The sequence below is a fragment of the Anguilla rostrata genome, chromosome 12, assembly GCF_018555375.3.
Source record: "Anguilla rostrata isolate EN2019 chromosome 12, ASM1855537v3, whole genome shotgun sequence".
In the NCBI taxonomy this organism is placed as follows: Eukaryota; Metazoa; Chordata; class Actinopteri; order Anguilliformes; family Anguillidae; genus Anguilla; species Anguilla rostrata.
The window spans coordinates 26,183,160-26,205,299 of NC_057944.1; the positions used below are offsets into that span (position 1 = coordinate 26,183,160).

Sequence of the window (22,140 nt, forward strand, 5' to 3'; positions counted from 1 at the left end):
CAATCTCTACATTTTGAGTTTGTTTTCAAGTGGGTCCCTTTAAATTTAAGACAAAGGTGACCACACGGTATTTAATAATACAAAATACACATTAATGGAATTCTTTAATTTGAATGTTAATATTATTAATATCCTTATATTAAGATTTGTAAGTCTCGGTGTTTCTCAAGTTATAAAAGCTCTACCTCGGCATAATTCAGAGACATGCGCAGTGGACGCGGCTTACGTTTAATGTAGTGGCCTCGGTTTAAACCCCTCCTGCTTCTGCAGTACTTGTAGCATGTTTGTCAAAAATGGCTGGTGACGGGGAGCAACAGCGAGCACACCGGGCAGGGATTTACAAGCAGAAAAACAAGCTACACAAGCATGGCAAACACCGGACAAAGGGAGAAATTGAGCGAGAGAATAAAGGTAAATTCCGTCGTAATTAGTGAAGTGGTTGGCGATCTGGAGAATAGTGGATTGGCGAACTGAATTTGTGTTGCGTACGGGACACGTGGTTAACTACGTTAGCTATTGCTACCTAAATTAGCCTGCGTGAGAAGTCTTAGTCTGTGATTTACACTATGACGTACTTACAGTATAATTGTTAAACGTGTAGACTATTTAATTAGAATTTGTGTTCAAGCCTCTCCATTACTCGGTTTGGTTTGAGTTTGGTAGTATGTATTACCTCTGCCATGGTTCAGTTTCTTTGTATCGATAACTCAACACTGCTTGCATAGTTACTTTTAAAAAAGTAAAAAGATAGCTTATCGTGCTAAAGTTTCCCTGTTATCACATCATGAAGCATATGTACATCTTCCTGAACCGTCGGTTGACAGAGTGAGTGGACTGCATGTAAGAGCGACTTTGCTGGCAATGCTTGTGTCATCCTAAAAAAAAAACAATCTGTATAATGATATGTGGGTGCGGTGACGCAATCACAACGTGCAACTGTGAAAGTTTGGAAGGAAAAACTTTTCACCTTTTGTATTGGTATATAAATCACTGACATTTTAGTTTACATGATTACAACAGCTGTATGCGAGCCACTCAGCAGCCCTGTCAGTTTGTGCCCTGTACCTGTTTGCCTACGATTAGCGCCTCAGCTACATGTATGCACTTGTGGAGGGTCTTTCTGCCACTAGATCTGGGATGCTTTGTAAAATGTGTCAAGTTTGTAGTCGTTCAGTGCGTGTGTAGTAAAAATGTTTCTGAGTGCTGTCTTTGTTTTGTTATGGTTCTTCTCTTGCTTTTTTCAGAGCTTTCTCGTGGGCGTCTTTAAACCACTGCATTGAATATGCAAATTTAAGATTCTATGTTTAAGATTCCATGTTCATTTTAGGTACATTTTCAGCGTTTCTCCAAAGTATTGACTATTGACTTGAGCCCTAGTTTTAGAGATGTAAGGTGGCAAGTGTTCTATAAAAGTAGTGTTTTCTTGTCTTTTTCTTCTTAACATCTCTTCCCAACCTTCATTTGTTTTTCAACCCGCATGTTTACGAAGTGAGCCAATCTCCTATAACAGTCAAGAATAAACTTCAGATTTGGGTCTGTGGTGTACTGCGGTAATGTGGCCCAGAGTGCCCTGTGCATTAGCTCAGTGCTGTATGCCCCGCTAGGTCGCGTGTCAGTGATGGGCCTCACCAAGAAGCAGAGGCGGGAGCAGAAGAAGATCGACCGGCGGCACAAAGCCAATCAGCTGCGGCGCAACAAGAGAGATTCGGTGAGCAAGGATGCATTGCGTGTGTTTGACCTCTGAGGGTGCGTGTATTTAACCTGTGATTTTGTGTCTGTGTTTGTGGCTGTGGCTAATCTCTGTTTGTGTTATTGGTATTGGATTCCTGTCTGTTGTACTCTGTGGCAACAGACAAGATCTCTGTGGCACTATTTTCTGATTTCTATTCTGGTACTTGAGGCTGATCCCTGTCTGGGCTGCTCATATCTGACCCCTGTTCCCTCCTGGTTGCCAGGTGCTGACGCAGAAGCGCAGCCTGGGCAGCAGAGATGGACCCCCCCACCTGGTGGTAGTGGTGGCCCTGCACGACGGACTCAACGCAGAAGCAGTTACACATCTGCTCAGGGGAGAACGAGCGGGGGGGCTTGTGCAAGAGAAAGCCGGTGTGACTGGGGTCCCAGACAGCTTCGGCCTGGTTATTCCCCGGTTTAAACAGAGGTTCATCTTCGTCAACCCTGGCAGAGGTAACTTTCTGACTAACACATTTTTACACTTGTCTATAACCAGACAGGAATCGGTCTGTAGGCCTGAAGGGGTGGAGGCAAGGCCTCTCATGTGTGGTTAATTTCACAGACACACTGACTCTTGCCACCCGCCATTAGACTTTTAAGAGAATGTTCAGATTTCATCAACAAAGAGGAACATCTACCCTCTAAACTCATCTCAAGCTTAAGTCTCTATTATTAGCCTGTCGTAAAAACGCATATGTCTGTGGTGGCAAATGCTTGACAGACGTTTGGTTTGGTTGGCACAGATTTAAAACAAGACAAAAAACAAGTAGTTTTCCATATAGTGCGAAGCTCAGACATGTTTGTTTTTATGATAGATTTTGCACTTTGAGTTTTTAGGAGTGTTTTGTGGTACGCACACACACTGATGCTGAGATACTCTATGGTTGTGAGGTCACTAATATTTTATCCAGAATGGAAACTTGCACACTTCTGGTCTGGAACAAGATTAATACTTTATTCAACCATGACGGTTAACATTTTGACCGATAGATCTTCATCAGGTCATTTTCTGTGGCTCTAAATATTAACCATCATCATTGAATAAAAATATTACTCTTGTTTTATAGCAGAAGTATGTGAGTTTTCATTCCAGCTTATTTAATGTGATATTTGACCTTTTTTAGAGTGTGTATTTATTTCCTCATTGTCACTCATTTCTGTTTGTTTTCCATCCTAAGTGGACCTTCATTCCCTACTGGACTTGGCCAAGGTGGCTGATAGCCTGCTGTTTGTGCTGGACTACACAGTTGGGTGGGACAGCTATGGAGATTACTGCCTGTCCTGCCTCTTTGCACAGGGATTGCCCAGCCATGGTGAGATTCTGACTGATACACACATACAAACACACACACACACGTCTGTTACGTGTAAACTGACATGAGAATAATCGCAGAGAAATGTTTGTTGACAGTTATCCCTGCAGATACTGTGTTTGCGCGGCAGTAAATTCAGCCTCACTGGATTCCTGTTTCCCCTCCCCAGTGCTGGTTTGCCAGGGAGTGTCGGCGCTGCCGGTCAAAAAGCAGGTGGAGTGCAAGCGGGCGCTGCAGCGCGTGGCTGAGACACGCTTCCCCGGGGCGAAGCTCTTTCCCCTGGACACGGAGGAGGAGGCCACCCTGCTGCTCAGGCACCTGGGGGTGCAGAAGCAGAAGAGGCTGGGCTTCCGCTCTCACCGCTCACACCTGCTGGCCCAGCATGCATCCTACACCCCTCACCCCCCCGACTCTGCCACGGGAACAGGGACCCTGTGCGTCTCGGGCTACGTGCGGGGGCGCCCCCTGCAGGTCAACAGGCTGGTGCACATCGTCGGACACGGCGACTTTCAGCTCAGCCGGGTTGATGCCCCTCCTGACCCTCTGCCCCTCCTCTTTTCAACCCAACCCAAGCGTGAGAAAGGTGACATGGAGATGCAGGTGAGTCATTATGTGAAACGGAAGTTTGAACAGAACTGGCTTTTGTGATATGACGTATACGTGAGCGAAACAAATTGTTGAATTTTTGAATGGCGGGGAGTAGATTGATGTCAAATGTGGACTCGCATCCAAAACTGAGACTGATTTAGACAAGACTCCAAGTTCCCTTATGGAGGATCACATGAAATAACCTCCTCTTTAGAAAGTGGCCTGTGTCTTTAAGGTGTGTAAAAGGTGTGTCTTTAAGGTATATGTAAGGCATGTCTTTAAGGTGTATAAAAGGTGTGTCTTTAAGGTATATGTAAAGCATGTATTTAAGGTGTATAAAATGTGTGTCTTTAAGGTGCATTAACAGTGTGCCTCCCTGCATTCCCCTCCCTGCAGGATGGCGATCAGGATGTGAATGGCACTGCGGTCCGGGTCCTGATGGAAGCGGACCCCTCTCACAGGGAGAGCCTGCAGACGGAGGCTGAAGTGGACCCTATGGAGGGAGAACAGACCTGGCCCACTGACACAGAACTGCTGGAGGCTGAAGGTAAGCCTGGGCCTGCAGTCTGGGTTTAAGGGATGGCTCGCCCCGTGATGAATCTTTCTCATTCCCATCCTTGTCTCCAGTGTTCATTTGACTATATTGTTCCAGCTCTACAAGGCTTCTGTTGGCAGATATCAGACTATGAGAAAAACTATTATTCTGTTTTCACTTAGTGGAAATACAGAAACTTAGGGTTTTAACCTTCGCACACGTGCCACAGATTAACCAGCGCTATCATTGATTCCACATGTGCATTCCATCTTTTAGCGAATAGACGTATGGAAAAGTTGAACTACTAAACAGCCACTTTTTGTGAATTTACAACATAAGTCACTTTCTTGAAATGCTTCTCTCATCATCTCTTCAACTCTTTGGCTCCTAGAGGCCAGGAAGAATAAGAAGGTAATGAAGGTGCCCAAAGGGACGTCGAGCTATCAGGCTGCCTGGATCCTGGATGATGGAGAGGAGAACGGTGAAACGGATCCTGAAAGTGAGGATGACGACGACGACGATGAAGATAATGATAACACAATGATGGACGAGGTGGAAGGAGAGGAAGATGATGAATCTCCGGTGAGTTATAAATACTCTTTTTACCTGGAAATTAACTTTTACAAATGGCTGGGAATTAGACACCTGTGCAGCTCAACATATGGGAGCCCAATGAACCAGCAGGGGGCGTGTGTGAACAATACAAACGCTTGAGCCCCAGCTAACTGAAACCCTCCTGTCACTGGGCAATGGTAGCCATTGAGCGTCGCCTATGTGGGGCTGCTAGCCAGTCAGCGCTGGCATGGTCTGGATTTGATACCAGTCTGCAGTGCTCATCCAGACAATAGAACAGTACCTTAACAGGATGAGCCACCTGGGAGCCCACACGGATTAATTTTTGGAGGTGTGCAGTTCGTGACTTCAGTGGAAGATAAAAATCACGCCGATTTGTTCCCACGAAAATGGAGCATTATTATGCCCAATATCCTTTTTTTTTTTGGGGCCTAACATTGAACGGATTTAAATGGTAATCATAATTATTTCCTGAACAAATAGGCTGTTGATTCATTAAATTAATTAATTAATTATTCAGTATTTGCCAAAAAGTGTCCAGAATGTAGCCGTTGTTTCTTTGTGGCAGGATTCAGGTTCTGGTTGCGCCTCTGATTCTGGGGAAGAGGAAGAGGAAGAGGAAGAGGAGGAAGTGAGCTCCACTGGTCGTGACCAGCCAGGGCAGCGGTACGATGAGAATATGGACGAGGCGGAGGAGGGGGAGGAGCTGAGACGCTACCGCGAAGCGCGCGCCAACGACATGTTCCCTGATGAAGTGGACACACCTATAGACACACCTGCCAGGATCAGGTAGGAGTGGCTGGGGATCTTACTGCACAGTGACAGGTGTAGCACTGCTTTATTGCATAGTGACAGGTGTAGCACTGCTTTACTGCACATTATCAGGTGCATCACTGCTATTGTAGAGCACAGACCCATCAGTGAGGAGACGCCAGCACTCCTGTAATGTTGAATTCATATCCAGTCATTTGGCCAATATCTGCCTTGCAGTGCGAGAGCAAAATGTTGTAATTTGATTGGTTGCAGTTTAGACATAGATGTAAGCTCTGAAAAATTTTCCATTCATGCTGCATTATCTGTTGCCCTGCAGAAATTAATGTCAAATGGATTTATATTTTTGGTTGTATTTTACATTGTCTGTTGTGTGGTCTCACATGACATCAGAGTGTATCTGACACTGGCCCTGACGGGCCCACTCATAACACCCTCTCTTCTCTGAGTCCAGGTTCCAGCGCTATCGGGGGCTGAAGAGTTTCCGCTCCTCGCCGTGGGACCCCCTGGAGAACCTCCCCCCTGACTACTCGCGCATCTTCCAGTTCCAGAGCTTCGAGCGCAGCCGGCGGCGCGTCCTGGCCGAGGCCGCGCAGGAGGAAGAGGGGGCGATGGTGAGGGTCGTGCGCGTCCGACTGTGCGGCCCCCGCCCGGTGGAGCCCTGCGCACTGTCTGCTCCTCCGTGTTTGTAAGTCTCGCCTTTGCCCTTTACCCAGGTGGGCTGGTACGTGACGCTGCACATCGCGGACGTCCCGCCCTCCGTGATGGAGAGTTTTCAGGCCGGAAGGCCTCTGGTCCTGGTGTCCCTGCTGCCCAACGAACAGAAGGTACTGGAACGGAATGCCTGGACTCTTGCACAGAGAATGTTAGAATGTTCTTCTGTGGCTCAGTTTGGAAAAATTCTATTGGTCAGAGGGGTCCTTCGCAGAAGAGTATGGTCTAGCTAATATTTTAACGGAATCATATTTGTACACATTGCACACGCTCCCCGCCCCCAATCTGAGCTTTATGGGTCTGTATTAGTGTGGCAGTTGGTAATGGCTTGTAAGTGTGTCTGTAATAAGACTGATGCTGGGTAGTGGCGCGTAAATCTGTCTGTGATATTAGAGTGACAGTTGGTGATGGTGTATAAATGTGTCTGTAATAAGACTGGTAATTGGTAATGGTGTGTAAATGTGTCTGTAATGTCTGAGAGGCGATTTGTAGTGGTGTGTAGTCTGTAATATTAGAGTGACTGTTGGTAATGGTGTATAAATGGGCCCGATGTCATTTTCCTCCAGATGTCTGTGATGCATATGCTGGTCCGGCGGCACCCAGCCAACACTGAGCCCATCAAGGCCAAACAGGAGCTGGTGTTCCAGTGTGGGTTCCGCCGATTTCGGGCCTCCCCCATCTTCTCCCAGCACACCTCAGGTACCGGTTCAGCGATCTGCTTTCAATATTGTAATGTGTGCATGTTAGTTTCGGTGCCGGTTTTTACTGATTCCATCATATTACACCCATCTATGCCACTTTCTTACATTTAACAGACATGTACTCCATTAGTGTTTGCATGACTGAAGTGTAGCTTTACTATGGGCTTTACCTGAAGTATACCAACTAAAATGCATGCTTTCAGTAAACTCATAGTCCTAATAAAGAAATTAACCTCAAATTCCTTAAATTGTATGACTTCCCACAAGTGTTTTTTCTTTTGGATGTTTCATGGTTGCGTGATTTTTTTTACACCAACCACTGTGTATGATATTTAGGCCATGATCTGGTACAGATTGTAGAACAGTGTCAGTCATGCACTGACAACTTATGATAAATATTTTAAAAAATGAACTGTTTTTTTCATTGATTGTATGCAACAAACCACAACATTTAGTTCACACAACAGGTAAACAGATTCCATGAGTGTAATGTGTGAGTTACTCACCCCCCCCCCCCCCCACAGCTGATAAGCACAAAATGGAGCGCTTCCTGTCAGCCGGAACCCCCACAGTGGTGTCTGTGTACGCCCCCATCACTTTCCCCACAGCCGGGGTGCTCCTCTTCAAACAGAGCCCTGAAGGTGAGCAGCTTCTCTGCACTGCAGGAGATGGTGTGTGTGTGTGCGTGTGTGGGTGTGCGTGTGGCAAGTGAGAAGTAATCACCTAAGCTGAGATTTAAACACGACTCGTCCAAAGGCTCCAAAGATGAATGCATTGCTAGTCAGCTAAAATCAAATTCGCTCTTAGCTAACGATAATGTTATTCTGAGTGTTGCATTGGCAGTGTTTTCTCGGTAACCTGCTACAAGGCCTGACTGCAACTCACTGTGCTTACAAGGGAACTACTGAGCTATACCCGATGTACATACACGTGTGCGTGAATGTGTGTGTCTCAGCGACACTAACGGTGTCCAGTGTTGACTTGCTGTGTGTTCGGCTGTTGCAGGCACGCAGGACCTGGTGGCCACAGGCTGCCTGCTGGGCTGTAACCCTCAGCGTGTGATACTGAAGAGGATTGTGTTGAGTGGACACCCATTCAAGATCAACCGCCGCTCCGCTGTCATCAGATACATGTTCTTCAACAGGGGTGAGAGGACTGCGCCGTCCATTCCCCCAGTGCTGCTGCTGCAGCCGCAATCTCCCAGTGCTGCTGCTGCAGCCGCAATCTCCCAGTGCTGCTGCTGCAGCCGCAATCTCCCAGTGCTGCTGCTGCAGCCGCAATCTCCCAGTGCTGCTGCTGCAGCCGCAATCTCCCAGTGCTGCTGCTGCGCGCAATCTCCCAGTGCTGCTGCTGAGCCGCAATCTCCCAGTGCTGCTGCTGGCCGCAATCTCCCAGTGCTGCTGCTGGCCGCAATCTCCCAGTGCTGCTGCTGTGTAGCCGCAATCTCCCAGTGCTGCTGCTGCAGCGTCTCAGTGCTGTGCTACAATCTGACCTGCTCTCTCCCCTTCTCCTTTCAGAGAATCTGTGTTCCCACCTTTGAGACATCCTGGTTCAAACTGTGGGCGGACAAGGGAGGCCACATCAAGGAGGCTCTGGGTAAGAACAGTTTAAAGTGAATGAGAGTATGATATTTCTACACAGGCTTTTTCCATGAACACTTGTATTATTTTTTGTATGCACAGGGCCAAATTATAAGAGCTTGACAACCAAAAAAAGGGGGGGGGATTTGGAGCCAGAGAGGTGGTGTTTACAAAGGCTGAGGCCTTTTTAAATCCAAATTTTAAAAAATGTTGCAATTTTGAAGGGGAAGCAAATGAGACTCAATTACAGCTCTGTGCATTTTTGAGCTTTTTAAAAGGGAAGGCTACCTTTCATAGGAGATGGGAACATTTGTATGTACATGTGCAAACATCTTCATTATTTATCACAATTATTCATTGATTTTGTAAATAAAATAGTTTTAATGCACTTGAACATTAACAGAAAACTCCCTGGTCTTTATGCATTAACATACCAAACTTTATGATGTGTGATTGTTCATTTATGCTTGTGCCTTGCAGGTACACACGGTCACATGAAGTGTGTATTTGAAAATCAGCTTGGCTCTCAGGACACCGTGTTGATGAACCTGTACAAGAGAGTTTTTCCCCGCTGGACGTATGATCCCTATGTACCCCTGCCCTCTGTCAGAGAGGGGGGTGAGAAGATGGAGGAATCCAAAATGGAGTAGACGAGAGGGGTAGTGTGTGTTTACCCTGAAGGGGAGATGGACTTTTGAGCAGGGGGGGAAACTGTAATGTAAGCGAAGAAGTGAGGAGTAACTGCATTTCCTGCTAACGGAGGAAAGTGCTGTCATTTTAATTAAAATGTTTCCGTATGTCATGTCTTCTCTCACTTGTTTCCCACCTAGGAAAAGTCCTGTGGGACTAAGTGAATGGGCCTGCCAGTGTGTGACTGAGCCTGTGTGACTAAGTGAATGGGCCTGCCAGTGTGTGACTGAGCCTGTGTGACTAAGTGAATGGGCCTGCCAGTGTGTGACTGAGTCAGTGGGCCTGCCAGTGTGTGACTTCAGTGAGTCTGTGTGACTAAGTGAATGGGCCTGCCAGTGTGTGACTGAGTGAGTGAGCCTGTGTGACTGAGTGAATGGGCCTGCCAGTGTGTGACTGAGTGAATGGGCCTGCCAGTGTGTGACTGAGTGAATGGGCCTGCCAGTGTGTGACTGAGTGAATGGGCCTGCCAGTGTGTGACTGAGTGAATGGGCCTGCCAGTGTATGACTGAGTGAGTGAGTCTGTGTGACTGAGTGAATGGGCCTGCCAGTGTGTGACTGAGTGAATGGGCCTGCCAGTGTATGACTGAGTGAGTGAGTCTGTGTGACTGAGTGAATGGGCCTGCCAGTGTGTGACTGAGTGAATGGGCCTGCCAGTGTGTGACTTCAGTGAGCCTGTGTGACTGAGTGAATGGGCCTGCTCTGTGTATACAGGCTGGCCCCACGGACTGTTTAAATGAAAATGTGTAATTTCAATTTGGACTATAGTCTGATAAAAAAGCTGTTTTGACAATGGGACAGCTTTAAGTCCTCACTGACTTGGACAATGAGGGCTTAAAGCCACAAGTCCAGAGAACAAGTTTCAGCCCTCAAAATGGGGTCATGTATGCCTGGGTTATACAGGGGATCCCCTGACTGAGGCAATGAAATAAGCCTATGGAATAACAATTTGCAAAGGGAACTGGGTCATGTTGGATGGCAACCAACCATTGCATACAGCTTGTGCAGGCAGACTGCAGGTATCTGGTCAACGAGAGGAGGCGCTGGTGTACCACTGAGATAGTCACTGATGGTTGAATACAAGTATTTATCACTTTAAAATGCTGTCGCAGCCTCAGAAACAAAACGTCAGGTCAAAGTTTCAGAAGCACAGTGAGCTGGCGCTTGCTGAAAGGCTGTTCACTCTGTATTGCTTTGCACAGTCACAGTCAAAATACACCATTTATTAATGACTAAAACACCCAATCACACTCAATGCGAGTCATGTGACTTACCAAAATACAAAAATGTAAAGTTATACTGTAAAAGAAAATGTTCATAAATTATTTTAATGTTACTGCTTTAAAAAGAAAAATTGTTCAGAGATTTTCCTTCAGCATTTTTGTTAACATTAGAAGTCACACACCTAGTTAAAATATTACTGGATGAAAAGACGCACTTCTTGCATGATGCTTACACACCAAGTCATGTTACTGATAATATAGTTGAGGACAGGGACAGAGCCAGTGTGCAGCAGACAGCAAATGGTCGAGGAACAGGGCTGCACTAATCAGAATTTATTTTACTGCTATGAGGGATACAACTAAAAGTTTGTTTAACCCCTAATGAACAAAATGGTAGCCACAGATATTCCTGTGTCTTTGACAAAGACAACTGGTACACACCAATGTTTACAAATGAAGGGAAGCCTCTGAGCCATCAGTATCCGTGAGAACCCCATAGCCTTTGTTGTTCAAGGAGGAAAACCCCATAGCCTTCGGTCCCCAAGAAGAGAACCCCACATCCATTGGTATCCAAGGAGAGTAGAACCCCACAGCATCAGTATCCAAGGCGAGGAAAACCCCACAGCCACTGGTATCCAATGAGACAGCAGCTGAAGACCTCCATTCACGGGGCAATGCTAGAGCTAACTGTCGGCTTGCGGTGCTGCTGGCCAGTGGGCACTGGTATGGTCCTGATTCAATACAAGGTCATAGGGCCCATCCATGGACTACAACAGTGCCTAACGCAGACACTAGACTGTGGGGTTTCATCCACACACTAGAACAGTGCCTTAACAGACACCAGACCACACAGCCCAAACACACACTGGAACAGTGCTTTAACAGGATGAGCCCTGTCTTCTCAAGTTAGCTTAAAAATGCATTTTTAACACAGATGCACATACAAGGAAGTTAGAATCCCCAACTTTATTTTATATTATTCCATGAGATCAAACCAACGCATTATTGGAGATGTACCCACGTGTAAGAAACGTTCGTAAAGAAATGTACAGTACATGCACAGTGTATGTACAGTACTGCAAACCCCACTGGTGCGAGTGTTAAAGTTTGTGCGGGTAAGGGCACAAATCAGTCCTCCTCCTTCTCGATGTAGGTCTTGGCCGCAGAGCGGGCGATTTGCCGGGACAGGAAGCGCTCTCTGGCCGAGCGCACGGTCTCGTCGCTGCTGCGCTTGGCGAACTTGCTGGGCTCAGTGGCCGGACCGTCCTCAGCGCCGGCCTGGCTCTGCTCCCCAGCCCCCGGCTGCTCTTCAGCCCCCGGCTGCTCCCCAGCCCCCGGCTGCTCTTCAGCCTCCGGCTGCTCTTCAGCCTCCGCTATCCTGTCCTCCTGTCTCTCCTCCTCCTTCCCCTTCTCCCTCTCTCGGTCTCTTTTTCCATCTTTCTCTCTTCCCCTCCGTTCTTTCTCCGCATCTCTGTCCTTGTCTCTGTCATTATTTCTGTCTCTCTCCCTCTCTCTGTCTCCATCTCTCTCATGGTCTCTGTCTCTATCCCTCTCTCTGTCTCTCTCATGGTCTCTGTTTCTGTCATTATTTCTGTCTCTGTCTCTATCCCTCCCTCTGTCTCTGTCTCTCTCACGGTCCCTCTCCCGGTCTCTCTCTCTATGCCGGTCTCTCTCTCCATCTCTCTCCCTCCCTTGGTTCCTCTCTCTCTGTTTCTCCTCTTCTCTCCTGTCCTTCTGTCCATGCCTCTCCTCTCTCTTCCACCTCCCTCTGTTCCGGTCCTCCTCATACTCCTCCGGCCTCCGTTCTTTCTCATCTTTCCGTCCGCGGTGTCCACCTTCCTCTCCTTTGTCCTTGCGGCTCCTCTCTCGGTCCCCGCTCTCCTGCGCCTCCTGCTCCTCCTCGTCTGAGGAGGGGGAGTGGTGTCTGTACTGCCGTTTGGAGTGGGAGCTCCGGGACGCCGGCTGCCGATCCGGCTCCAGCCTGCCGTCGCCGTGAGAGGGCGTGTCTGCGTCTGCGTCGTGGGCGGGCGGCGACGCCCCGGGGGACGTCCGTGCGCCCTCAGCGGCTGGCTCTCTGTACAGACGCACAGGCAGACGGTCACGGTTAGATCCCAGGAATGCATCAGCAGTGACGCAGACTCCTGGATAGGCCAGCTGCATGTGTATGTAAAACACCAGAGGGTCTGTGCTACATCTATCTGCATGACAGCACAATGCTCCTCCTCCTGCTCACCCGGCTCTGGATGGCTCCGCTGGTTTGTCCTCTCCCACTGTCTGTCTCAGCAGGTGTCTGTAGAACCCACTCAGATCCTTCTGCTTCTTCACATCCATTGCAGCTGTGAAACCCACAGACCATTAAAACAAAGAGCGCATGCATGCAAACACACACACGCACACACACACTGCCTTATTATGCACACATGCACACCAGGTCATGTAATAGAGACGGAGACCCTTGGGATGTTCATGTCCAGGCTTGACACAGTGCTGGATAATCTAGACTGTAGGTAAATGATTCGCCTACACATGTGGAATGATTTGTTTTCATCATTATGTTCATCAGTATCTACTGCATCTAGTGGTGGAGGGTGTGGGTGCTGATGACATTTCCTACATGACAGCACAGTCCTCAGACATTTCCATTTAAAGTCTTTCTAATTTTCCACATTCCACCTGTCCCTGACAACCAAATACATTTTCAAAGACCCTGATATTTTTTTTTATTTTTTTTTTTTTTTTACAGTGAGCATGCTCATTAGATATTTGTAAAAGCACACACTTGTAACAGTCAAAATCACAGTATAACAGGTTACGCACAGGTTTCCAAATTAAATTTTGATTGCCCTGTTGTTTGAGCTTGTTGTTCCAAAACCTCTGGTTCAATAATTTTCTTTACTGTAAGAACGAGACATCCCACCATACAGACCAGTTATTTTGAAAAAAAGCGTAACAGGATGACATCGTTAAAACGACCAATCAGATGGCGGAGCCCCATGCTGATCCCCTCACCTTCCGCAGCCGCCTCTCGCTTCAGCCTCTCCTCCTCCTCTTGTCTTTCCAGAAGCTTCTGTCTGTAGGCCGAGGTCACAAAGGCCTCTTTGTCCTTGAACTCCTCTCCCTCCATCTCTCTCTCTTTCTGTATCTTCCTCTCATCCCTCCGCTCCTGTTCTTTCTTCCTCTCCTCTACCGCATGCATTAGCTGAGCGATGTACTTGGGCTGCAGACGGGAGCCACGCACAGGAGCATACGCAAGAACAAATGCAGCAAGTCAGACCGTCACAGTTTGAGAATAAAATGTGTCAAAATACATTCCATCAGTCAATGATCATTACACAGATGACTGTTTTACAATAATTTGAGTATTTCTGTACGTTCTGCTAAATAACTGACATTTCCATTATGTTTACATTCAAAATACTGTAGGTAAACATACACCTATATCCACTCAAAATTTGTCTACGAATGTACCAACTAATATTACATGGACACCCTTGTAATAACTGATAAGTATGATTCCGCTCTACCGGCCCCTCTATGGGTCCCCTCTGCTCTACCAGCCCCTCTATGGGTCCCCTCTGCTCTACCAGCCCCTCTCTGGCTCCCCTCTGCTCTACCAGCCCCTCTATGGGTCCCCTCTGCTCTACCAGCCCCTCTATGGGTCCCCTCTGCTCTACCAGCCCCTCTCTGTGTCCCCTCTGCTCTACCAGCCCCTCTCTGGCTCCCCTCTGCTCTACCTTCTTGTTTTCGGCGCTCAGCAGCTGCTTGCCGCTCTCCTCCTTCTTCTTCTGGATGTCATCATAAACACTGTCATACTCGTACACGGTGCTGTCCTGCTCCAATGCCTTCTGCATTTCCAGGCGGGTCTGAGGTAAACCAGGATTCACAGGACAGCCATTTACACACTGCAGTCTATTTACAGAAAACTGCATTTTCCCCTCTCTCCCTCCATCCCACCCCATATCACCTGCTTCATCATCTTCTTCTTCACCGCTTCCTTCTGCAAACTTTCCCCGACTGATACCTGAGAAAAGAGGGGAAAAAACACTGCACGTGAAAAAGCACACATGCACACACACACGCACGCACACATGCACAGCAGCACAGGCTGTATGTGTGTAGTCTGTTCATTAGATTAGTTACTGAGGCAGGTATTACACGTGTTGTGCAAGCTAGTAGCACTTATTAATGGTGCAACACTTATCTGCAGTCAGTCATTGTGCCAAAAATAAAGCTACAGCCGAATTTAGAATGGCTGTCCAAAGGAGGAGGCAGACCAGCCCCGCTGCACCCACAAGCTGCTGGTTTTCAATAATATGATCACCTGACCACTGCTCATACCTCCTCATCCGAGTCATCGTCAAACACAGAGGGCCTCTGCAGGGTAGCTGCTTTGGCCTTTGAAGGAAATATCAATCCATACCTGGAAAAAGTATTCAAAAAAATTTTTTTTTGTTTTGTTTAAAGTGCCAGTAAGAGCAGACAAAACAAAAAAGGCAGGAAAGTTAAACGAAAGCACCACAGCATTCTTACTTGACCTATATTATGACAGCTCTACACATCTGTAGTTTCATTGTAAGTAAACTGCCAGAATCTAACAAGCCACCCAGTCGATTGTTTTAATGAAATTCTGTACAGCGAGTGAGCTCATACATGGCTTCCTGGCAGGCTACATCAATGCATTTTAAGTGCAAGAATACAGATTTTAACTTGGCTTTTATACATCTACTATCTGAGCCAAAAATCAATATGATGTAAAAATGTGCCTCTGAAATGATACATGCATTTCAGCAATGTGGCTTTTTGGCTGTAGAAACGATAAAACAGGAAAGTAACGGGGGAAAAAACTTTTCCTGAACGTGTTCAATGGGCTGAAATAGAGTCAGGTTTGTGCTCTGCAATTGGCTACTAAAAACAGATGTTGTTACTGGTTGAAATAGGTCAGAACTGATTTTTGTGGTTGTACACGAGGGAGAACGAATTATTGTGGAACTGGACGCAGGAAAAGTATAGAAAATAAGGTGGTAAGAATCAGAATTCTGTGTAGGTGGACAACTGAGCACCACACCCCTGCATATGAATAATATGCAAAGTTACCTGAACAAACTAGACACATCTTAAAAGTTAAGTAAAATATAATATTGAGTATTAATTATTTTTTATTAATGTATATGAATTGGACACATAACTCGCGGTCTCAAGTTCAACTGAGCTCTACTCTATTTCTACCTTTACTTTACATGGATTTAAAAGCAATAGTTATATCCGAAAACACAAGGAAATACTGACATATTGGTTGCTATAGCGGCATTTCAAGTAATTAGCCAGCTCTCATTTTCACTCACCGCTTTTGTTTGTAAAATGATAAAGCCAGCTAAAGCAGTAGTGTATGGCTAGTTACCAAGCTGTAGCGAACTGTCATCATTAAATTAACCTCACGTAATTAACGATTGCTGAATAACATAGCTAGCTAGCTAGCGAGTTGGCGGATTTTGAAGGGAGAACAGACTTCTAGAAATAAATGTGTAACGTCAACAAAAACAAATTGCGCACTGCCATTTAAACCGAACCGTTTTTAAGATTACGGTTTCAGAAAATTTTATTCAAAATGCTTGCCACATAACAAGTGCCCATAGTTACTCACTGTTTGCCAGGAGCCGCCATTTTCATCGCCTTCTTCTACGGGTTCAATTTCTGTTAAACGTCTGCTCAAAATGTGCATTCTGCCACCTAGAGTTGTGGAGTGCGGAGTACAGCCACGAGGGGACTGGGGCCACGTATGAAACATTTTGTTGGATGGCCCAGTGCTGCAAATCCTAGTCCCCTTGTACGGTAGCCCACCCACAAAACAGTTCAGTGTGATAGTCTTACGCTATCGTACTCCACCTTGTCTTCTGCAAAAAATGTCAGAAGTAACCCGTGGGGTATGCCATGGGCATGAGTGTAAAAAAACAAGAATATCAATTATTGTCCTGAGAAATAAGGACCATGTATAGACCCATGTCTCTGCTGAACTCAGGTGGCTACAGGTATACCTGAATGATAACTGCTGAAATGCAGACCACATGCTTGATATAGCTAATATTGCTACGGTGATTACTGATTAGCCAATCAGCTACTTGGCTAAAGGTATAATCTTGCTTTGGCAACATTTAGCCAAATTAGCCTAATTGTATTACCGACCAATGGTAAAACAGTCCATTATTTTGCTACCAATATGTTCTCTGGCCTTACAGCAGACTATTCTGCTGCCTACAGAACGGACCGGTTAAGATAAAAGAATTGTTCAGAAAAGGTTTTAGTGCAATCCGCTCAGTTGATTCCACTTGCTCAAATCAAATCAGATGTGGGACACTGGTAGATCAGCGTTGGAATAACCCAATAGATAGCACTGCCATCCTGCTACTAAAGGACTAAATGGCAGTTTTCAATCTCCAGTTGTAGAAGACACATGACATTACCCATGGTTAACACACAGTTACCTACTTAAGAATGGCTTTGTGCTTAATCATGTCTTCTAATAAATGTGAAATACTGACATGTAAATGGCCCTCAGTAAACTGACAGGAGCTGAAATGCTTTTAATTTTATTAAGTACCAAACCAACATCTGTCTCAAAAAATAAAGATCTGAGAACTGAATTTATAATCAAGTATCCATGACAAAACTGTAAACCATAAACTTTCCAACATTCCAATTCCTGTACATTTTCTTTTCACAGATCCAGTTTCTAACAGTCCCACCTGCCAAACACCAAGGTAACACTGAGCCTTTGCTCAGCAGCATGAATTGTCAAGGGAAATAATTTTTACTGCATGCAGTTTGCAAAAGAAAATACTACATCACGTCATACCTTGCGATTTCATTAAATATGCATTGAAACTTTGTGTAATTTAATTTCACATGCCAGTGGTAGGCAAACAGGCAAGCACAGGGTACTAAAAATGAGAAAGCTTTATGTGTTTTCAACAGAAAAAACAGTCAATAGAACATGAACATTTTGTCACACAAGTTTTCTGTCTCATTTTCAATCACTTGTGTGGCAATCTTACTCATTAAGAAAATGTTACAGAAATACAAGACATGAATCATAGCAAGACAAAGAGTTCAAGACACCACAGCAGTTTAATGTTTTTAAAGTTGTAGCACTAGTGTCACGGGAATTAGACATCAAATCCTCTCCAAACCAAAATGTAGTGGGTTACTCTTTGCATATAAATTAGATATCCTGCCATATTCAGTTTAAATTTAGTGTCAAGCCATTATTTATAATTAAAGGCCACTATCAAAGCATTCATCACTTCAGTGCAATAAAAAAGCATGAACAAAAACCCTGATGTTTACTTTTTCAAGGCAACCAAAGAAAAATTATTTTACTGCAACACACACACACACATTTAATATTGTGCATGCAGTCAGCAAAGCCAGTTTGTATCATGATTTTCCTTTTTTTTCTTCTTTGTACTTATTTGTTTAAATGTGAATGAGGAGGTGTGGCTTCAACCACCAGTGCATCACAGTTCAGCCTTGGAGGCTCTGCAGCTTCTCCTGGCTCAGCCAGACTTGAAGAGGAGGATTGCCACCTGCCCAAGGTAGAAGTAGATGAAATGCTTCGTCTCGTGAGTAACGTAGCTGCCAAAGTTCCTGCCCACAATGCAATGCCACGTGGGGTTGTACTTCTTGTCAAACTCCTACAAGAACAACAACAATTTCCTGGTTAGTTCCAGCCATTCACAAAACAGTTCTGAATTCATACATCTGCTGGACTTTTGGACAATTAGAGCAACAGCACATTTACAAGACAGCCACAACGGTGGCTTCTTTAAATATATTAATCCTACAAGACTAAAGCTTCCCAGCCCAAGCTTCATAAAGCAAAACTTCATAGTACCATTACCTTCTTGATGTAGGCAGCAATGTCCTTCTCAATGTTGTACTTCTCCATGGCCTGCGTGGCACAGTCCACCGCATCCTGCTGCATGTCCTCAGACATGTCAGCATTCTTTATCACAGCCTTCCTGTCAGCCATGATGTGCGCGCAACTGGAGCTGTGGATAAGGGGCAGAATTGGAATATCAACTGAGAGCCAACAATTTCAAAGAAACACAAACAAATGCTACTTGCATACACAGATCAAGAGAGCAGGTGCTCCCCTTTTTGAATCGCACTCTTGAGGATGAAAGCCTGACACTGAAGAAAAACAGTTAGTACTGATCAGGTCTTTGACCCTTCGACCAAGCAGTCAAACTCAATCACAAAAACATGAATGCGAAAGAATTTCTGCACACACAAATCTGTTCATTCTTTCACTCTGCATTGTCAGTTTCAGTGAAGGATCGGCTGAAACAATATTGTGAGGGAAGATCTTCAATGCAAGGGTTTGGACAGTAGGATTATAAAATGTCCCACTCCAATATACCATCCTTTCCTGTAAAGGGCCCCACGAAATAGGACAAAATGAACTCCAGAAACAACTGCATTGGTGCCATTGTTGCTTCAAATAAATTTGCCTTTTGCTTTTCTTCTTCTGGTGAAACCAAGTACAATACCTGATATCTAAATATGCAAAAAGACAAGAAAAACCCAACAGCAATACAACAAGTCTGATGTCTATTTACACCATTCCCCAATGTTTATTTAGCCTCCACAGAGGATGACCGTATATTTATGAGAGCCTGAAATGAGAGCCTGAGATGAAAGAAGCGAAAAAAACATTGAGAGAACTGAAGTACAACACTCCTTATATGCAAACTAAGGTCAAAAAGGTGATAAGGTCATTGGAGTGGAAATTTCCCAAGATGCAAAATTTAATTGCAAGCATCATTTTAATATTGTAGCAGAAACAGACCATTAAGCAGGATGTAATATCTTTTAAATAAAGAGCTTTGCTATATAATAATAATGGTATTTGCTAAGTAACACACGGAGGGATCATATCAGAGCAAGGTACGTTGGGAAGGGTTCCCCAAAGGATCTGTGTCAGGACATTCGCATTTCCTCACTTAAATGATCTTCAGGGATATCAGTAACAGTTAAATCTGGGTTTGGAATATAGAGAAATGATTCGATATTTAAACAGATTACTGAAGTGTGTGGAAACCTGGTAAATTAATTTCACTAAAACTTAACAGCCTAGCTTGTTCTGCAAGTAGGAAATAAAAATTTAAGACTGAAGAATTTAAGAATATTTTATGGGAGAAATTAGAATGCGTTTCATTTGATAAAATAACTGGGAGTAGTAGTAGGCACTACAGGCACACGTGTTAACTGTTTATCCATAATAATAATAATAATAATAATAATATAAACACTTCAAATAATGAGTCGTTGCAAATAGTCAGCATCTCAGTAACGTCATTCAATTCACTCCCAATCAAATACAGTGCAGCGCACCGACGAACTGCGATGTTTGACTTTATTTATGAAAAATATCCGTCGCTTCCAATGAACTGAAGCCCCGCCCTCGGGACATGCGCACACTAAGGCGCAAGCAATAAATTACTTGCCGCCGCCTGATTATTTATGGGTCTAATTTGTAATTACGTTTTTAAACGATCGCATATAATATTGTAATGGGTAGCACGTTTCAATTTCGGTGTTTAATTTAAAGTGCATTGGCCAGAATGCGTCGAGCCTTTTCTGGCTAGCTAATGTTAGTTAGCAGATATTTGTGTGGCAAGGTCTTCAGTTCAACAGCGCCCTTGACGTTTGACTTGTGACTGAAATGAAACACTAAATTCATCGCATTGTCATGCTGTAACTTACAGATTTGATGGGCGTGTGACAAGTGCTGCACGTTCAGTTAGTCTAGCCGAGAAAGTAAACCAACGTTAAGATAGCTGTAATGTTAGCCTAATCGATGATTATACTAGCTAGCTGACAGTTAAATAATATAAACATGCTACTTGCCCCAAGTGGGTGACTACTTCGATAATGCAACGTCACCAAACTAGTAAAAATGCCATGTCAGAGGCTAAAGACCCGTATACGCCCGTAGTGCTCGCTAAAGTTAGTGGAATATCAGTCTAACATAACGTTTAACTAATTTCAGGTACCGAACGTTAGCCATTTCGCAGAGCAGCTATAACGTTACTGCATGGTTTAGTAAGCCAAATAACTTGAGTGCAATGCACAGATTTGGTACAGTTACCTTGAAATACAAATATAAGTACATAGTTTTTCTCTTGAGTGTGATTTCACATCTCAGATGCATTCACATATTGGCAGAAGTCACAGCTAGCTAAAAGGCTAACATTACGTGCAACATTAGCTATCTTACTTGACCCAAAAACTTGCAACGTGAAAAACACTGCCCCTCACCTTTCGCTGTTGAATACCGTTTTCCCACAAACTAGTCTTCTACTTAAATGACAAGCTCTTTAGCTATATTACTACTGTTCCAATGTTAGTTTGCTTACTTGTAGTTTAGCTGTATGACTTGCTTTTTGATCAGTTACACTTAGGCGATATAACATCTGCCCAGCTAAAATACACCCTCCCCTGAGCGCCGCCGTACGCCACAGCGCTTTCCATTGGCGGAGCGACCCCCTCTTCCAGTGCTGCAGGCATTTTCCATGCGCTTTTCTATGTCTGCATCTTATGTCGTCCCATAATGCATCTTGACTTTTGATTGTTGAGAGATCTTATAGTGGATCTTCTGCATGTGCAGCATGCATCTGTTATACATTTGTAGATACGCCCAATTTTGTGTGATGTGTAGATGCTTCGATCTTAATGTCGTTATTCCTGTTTACAATTCAGGACATCCTAATGTGCTGCTACTTCAAAAAGGCAGTGGCAGAAGTAATTTATATTCTGCCCAGGTAGATTATAGTATGAGACCATTGTTAGTAATTCACACTACTGGCATATGCATGAGTGGGCCAGGGCTCCAAGTACATTCAATTAAATTAAATTTTATTTGTATAGCACTTTTCACAATGGTCATTGTCCAAAGCAGCTTCCAGAAATCCAGACCTGAAACCCCCAACAGTATGTCAACGGAGTATGGTATGCGTCAAACATGAGCAGGCATATTGTCCATAGAAAAGAATGATGACAGGAAAAGGCTCTACCATCTATGTTACCTATAGTTACTCTCGGAATAATACAGAGGCCTGCTCACTGTGAGTGGAGCATTCGTGAGGGACTATAGGAAGAAAGATCATTCAGATGCACAGGGGCTAGCATGTGTAAAGCATTTAATGGTAAGGAGTAGTACCATACTCTATCTAGAATTTAACTGGCAGTCAGTGGAGAGACACTAACACTGAACCGATGCGGTCAAGTCACCTTGTTCTGGTAAGAAAACGGGCAGCAGAATTTTGAGTCCATTTTAGACCTTTGCGAGAAGAATTTGCACATCCAGACAAAAGAGCATTACTATAGTCTAATCCTGAAGTAACAAAAACTTGGACTAGTTTTTCTGCATCATGTAGTGACAGCACCTGGTGATGACTACGGGTCACAGACTTCAAGCAGTCATTGCATGCAATAAAATAATGAATTTTTTTCATCAACAGTACATCAACAATTGTACTACATGTGGGTAAAAAAAAGACAAAAAGCAAAAAGACTAATAAAAAGTTAAGCAAATGTTTGCATGATTGATCAAAATAATCACTTTCGATTGTTAGTTGCTAGTTAAAACTAGTCTTGCTCCCGTCAGTGTTTTCAACGTTCTATTTCAATTGTAATTTTGGGCTAAATTACCCTCCATACCTATTT

The 22,140-nt window shown here is 44.7% G+C and overlaps 3 protein-coding genes across 4 annotated transcripts; 1 reads left to right on the top strand and 2 right to left on the bottom strand.

Annotated features, from left to right (window-relative positions):
- The first annotated feature begins 214 nt into the window (after positions 1 to 214).
- tsr1 (TSR1 ribosome maturation factor) lies at positions 215 to 9,308 on the top strand. The gene is made up of 15 exons (XM_064302472.1): positions 215 to 411; positions 1,605 to 1,708; positions 1,956 to 2,184; positions 2,910 to 3,044; positions 3,214 to 3,644; positions 4,029 to 4,179; positions 4,559 to 4,749; positions 5,309 to 5,529; positions 5,966 to 6,125; positions 6,228 to 6,338; positions 6,792 to 6,924; positions 7,451 to 7,567; positions 7,932 to 8,131; positions 8,468 to 8,522; positions 8,987 to 9,308. Exons 1-15 carry the CDS (start codon positions 294 to 296, stop codon positions 9,154 to 9,156), a joined length of 2,526 nt encoding a protein of 841 aa, XP_064158542.1. The 5' UTR covers positions 215 to 293; the 3' UTR covers positions 9,157 to 9,308.
- Positions 9,309 to 11,367: 2,059 nt separating this feature from the next.
- Positions 11,368 to 16,420, bottom strand: nsrp1 (nuclear speckle splicing regulatory protein 1). Its single transcript, XM_064302466.1, has 7 exons — positions 16,058 to 16,420; positions 14,755 to 14,836; positions 14,381 to 14,437; positions 14,151 to 14,279; positions 13,426 to 13,633; positions 12,650 to 12,752; positions 11,368 to 12,490 (listed from the first exon to the last, which is right to left on the bottom strand). The coding sequence occupies exons 1-7, from the start codon at positions 16,081 to 16,083 to the stop codon at positions 11,545 to 11,547; spliced, it is 1,551 nt and encodes a 516-aa protein (XP_064158536.1). The 5' UTR covers positions 16,084 to 16,420; the 3' UTR covers positions 11,368 to 11,544.
- Positions 16,421 to 17,349: 929 nt separating this feature from the next.
- Positions 17,350 to 20,983, bottom strand: dynll2a (dynein, light chain, LC8-type 2a). 2 transcript variants are annotated; one of them, XM_064302471.1, is made up of 3 exons: positions 20,832 to 20,983; positions 18,311 to 18,461; positions 17,350 to 18,104 (listed from the first exon to the last, which is right to left on the bottom strand). In XM_064302471.1, exons 2-3 carry the CDS (start codon positions 18,440 to 18,442, stop codon positions 17,967 to 17,969), a joined length of 270 nt encoding a protein of 89 aa, XP_064158541.1. In that variant the 5' UTR covers positions 18,443 to 18,461; positions 20,832 to 20,983; the 3' UTR covers positions 17,350 to 17,966. The 2 variants fall into 2 exon arrangements, with proteins under 2 accessions (XP_064158541.1, XP_064158540.1); XM_064302470.1 differs by having other exon boundaries at positions 20,734 to 20,963.
- Between the last annotated feature and the right edge of the window lie 1,157 nt (positions 20,984 to 22,140).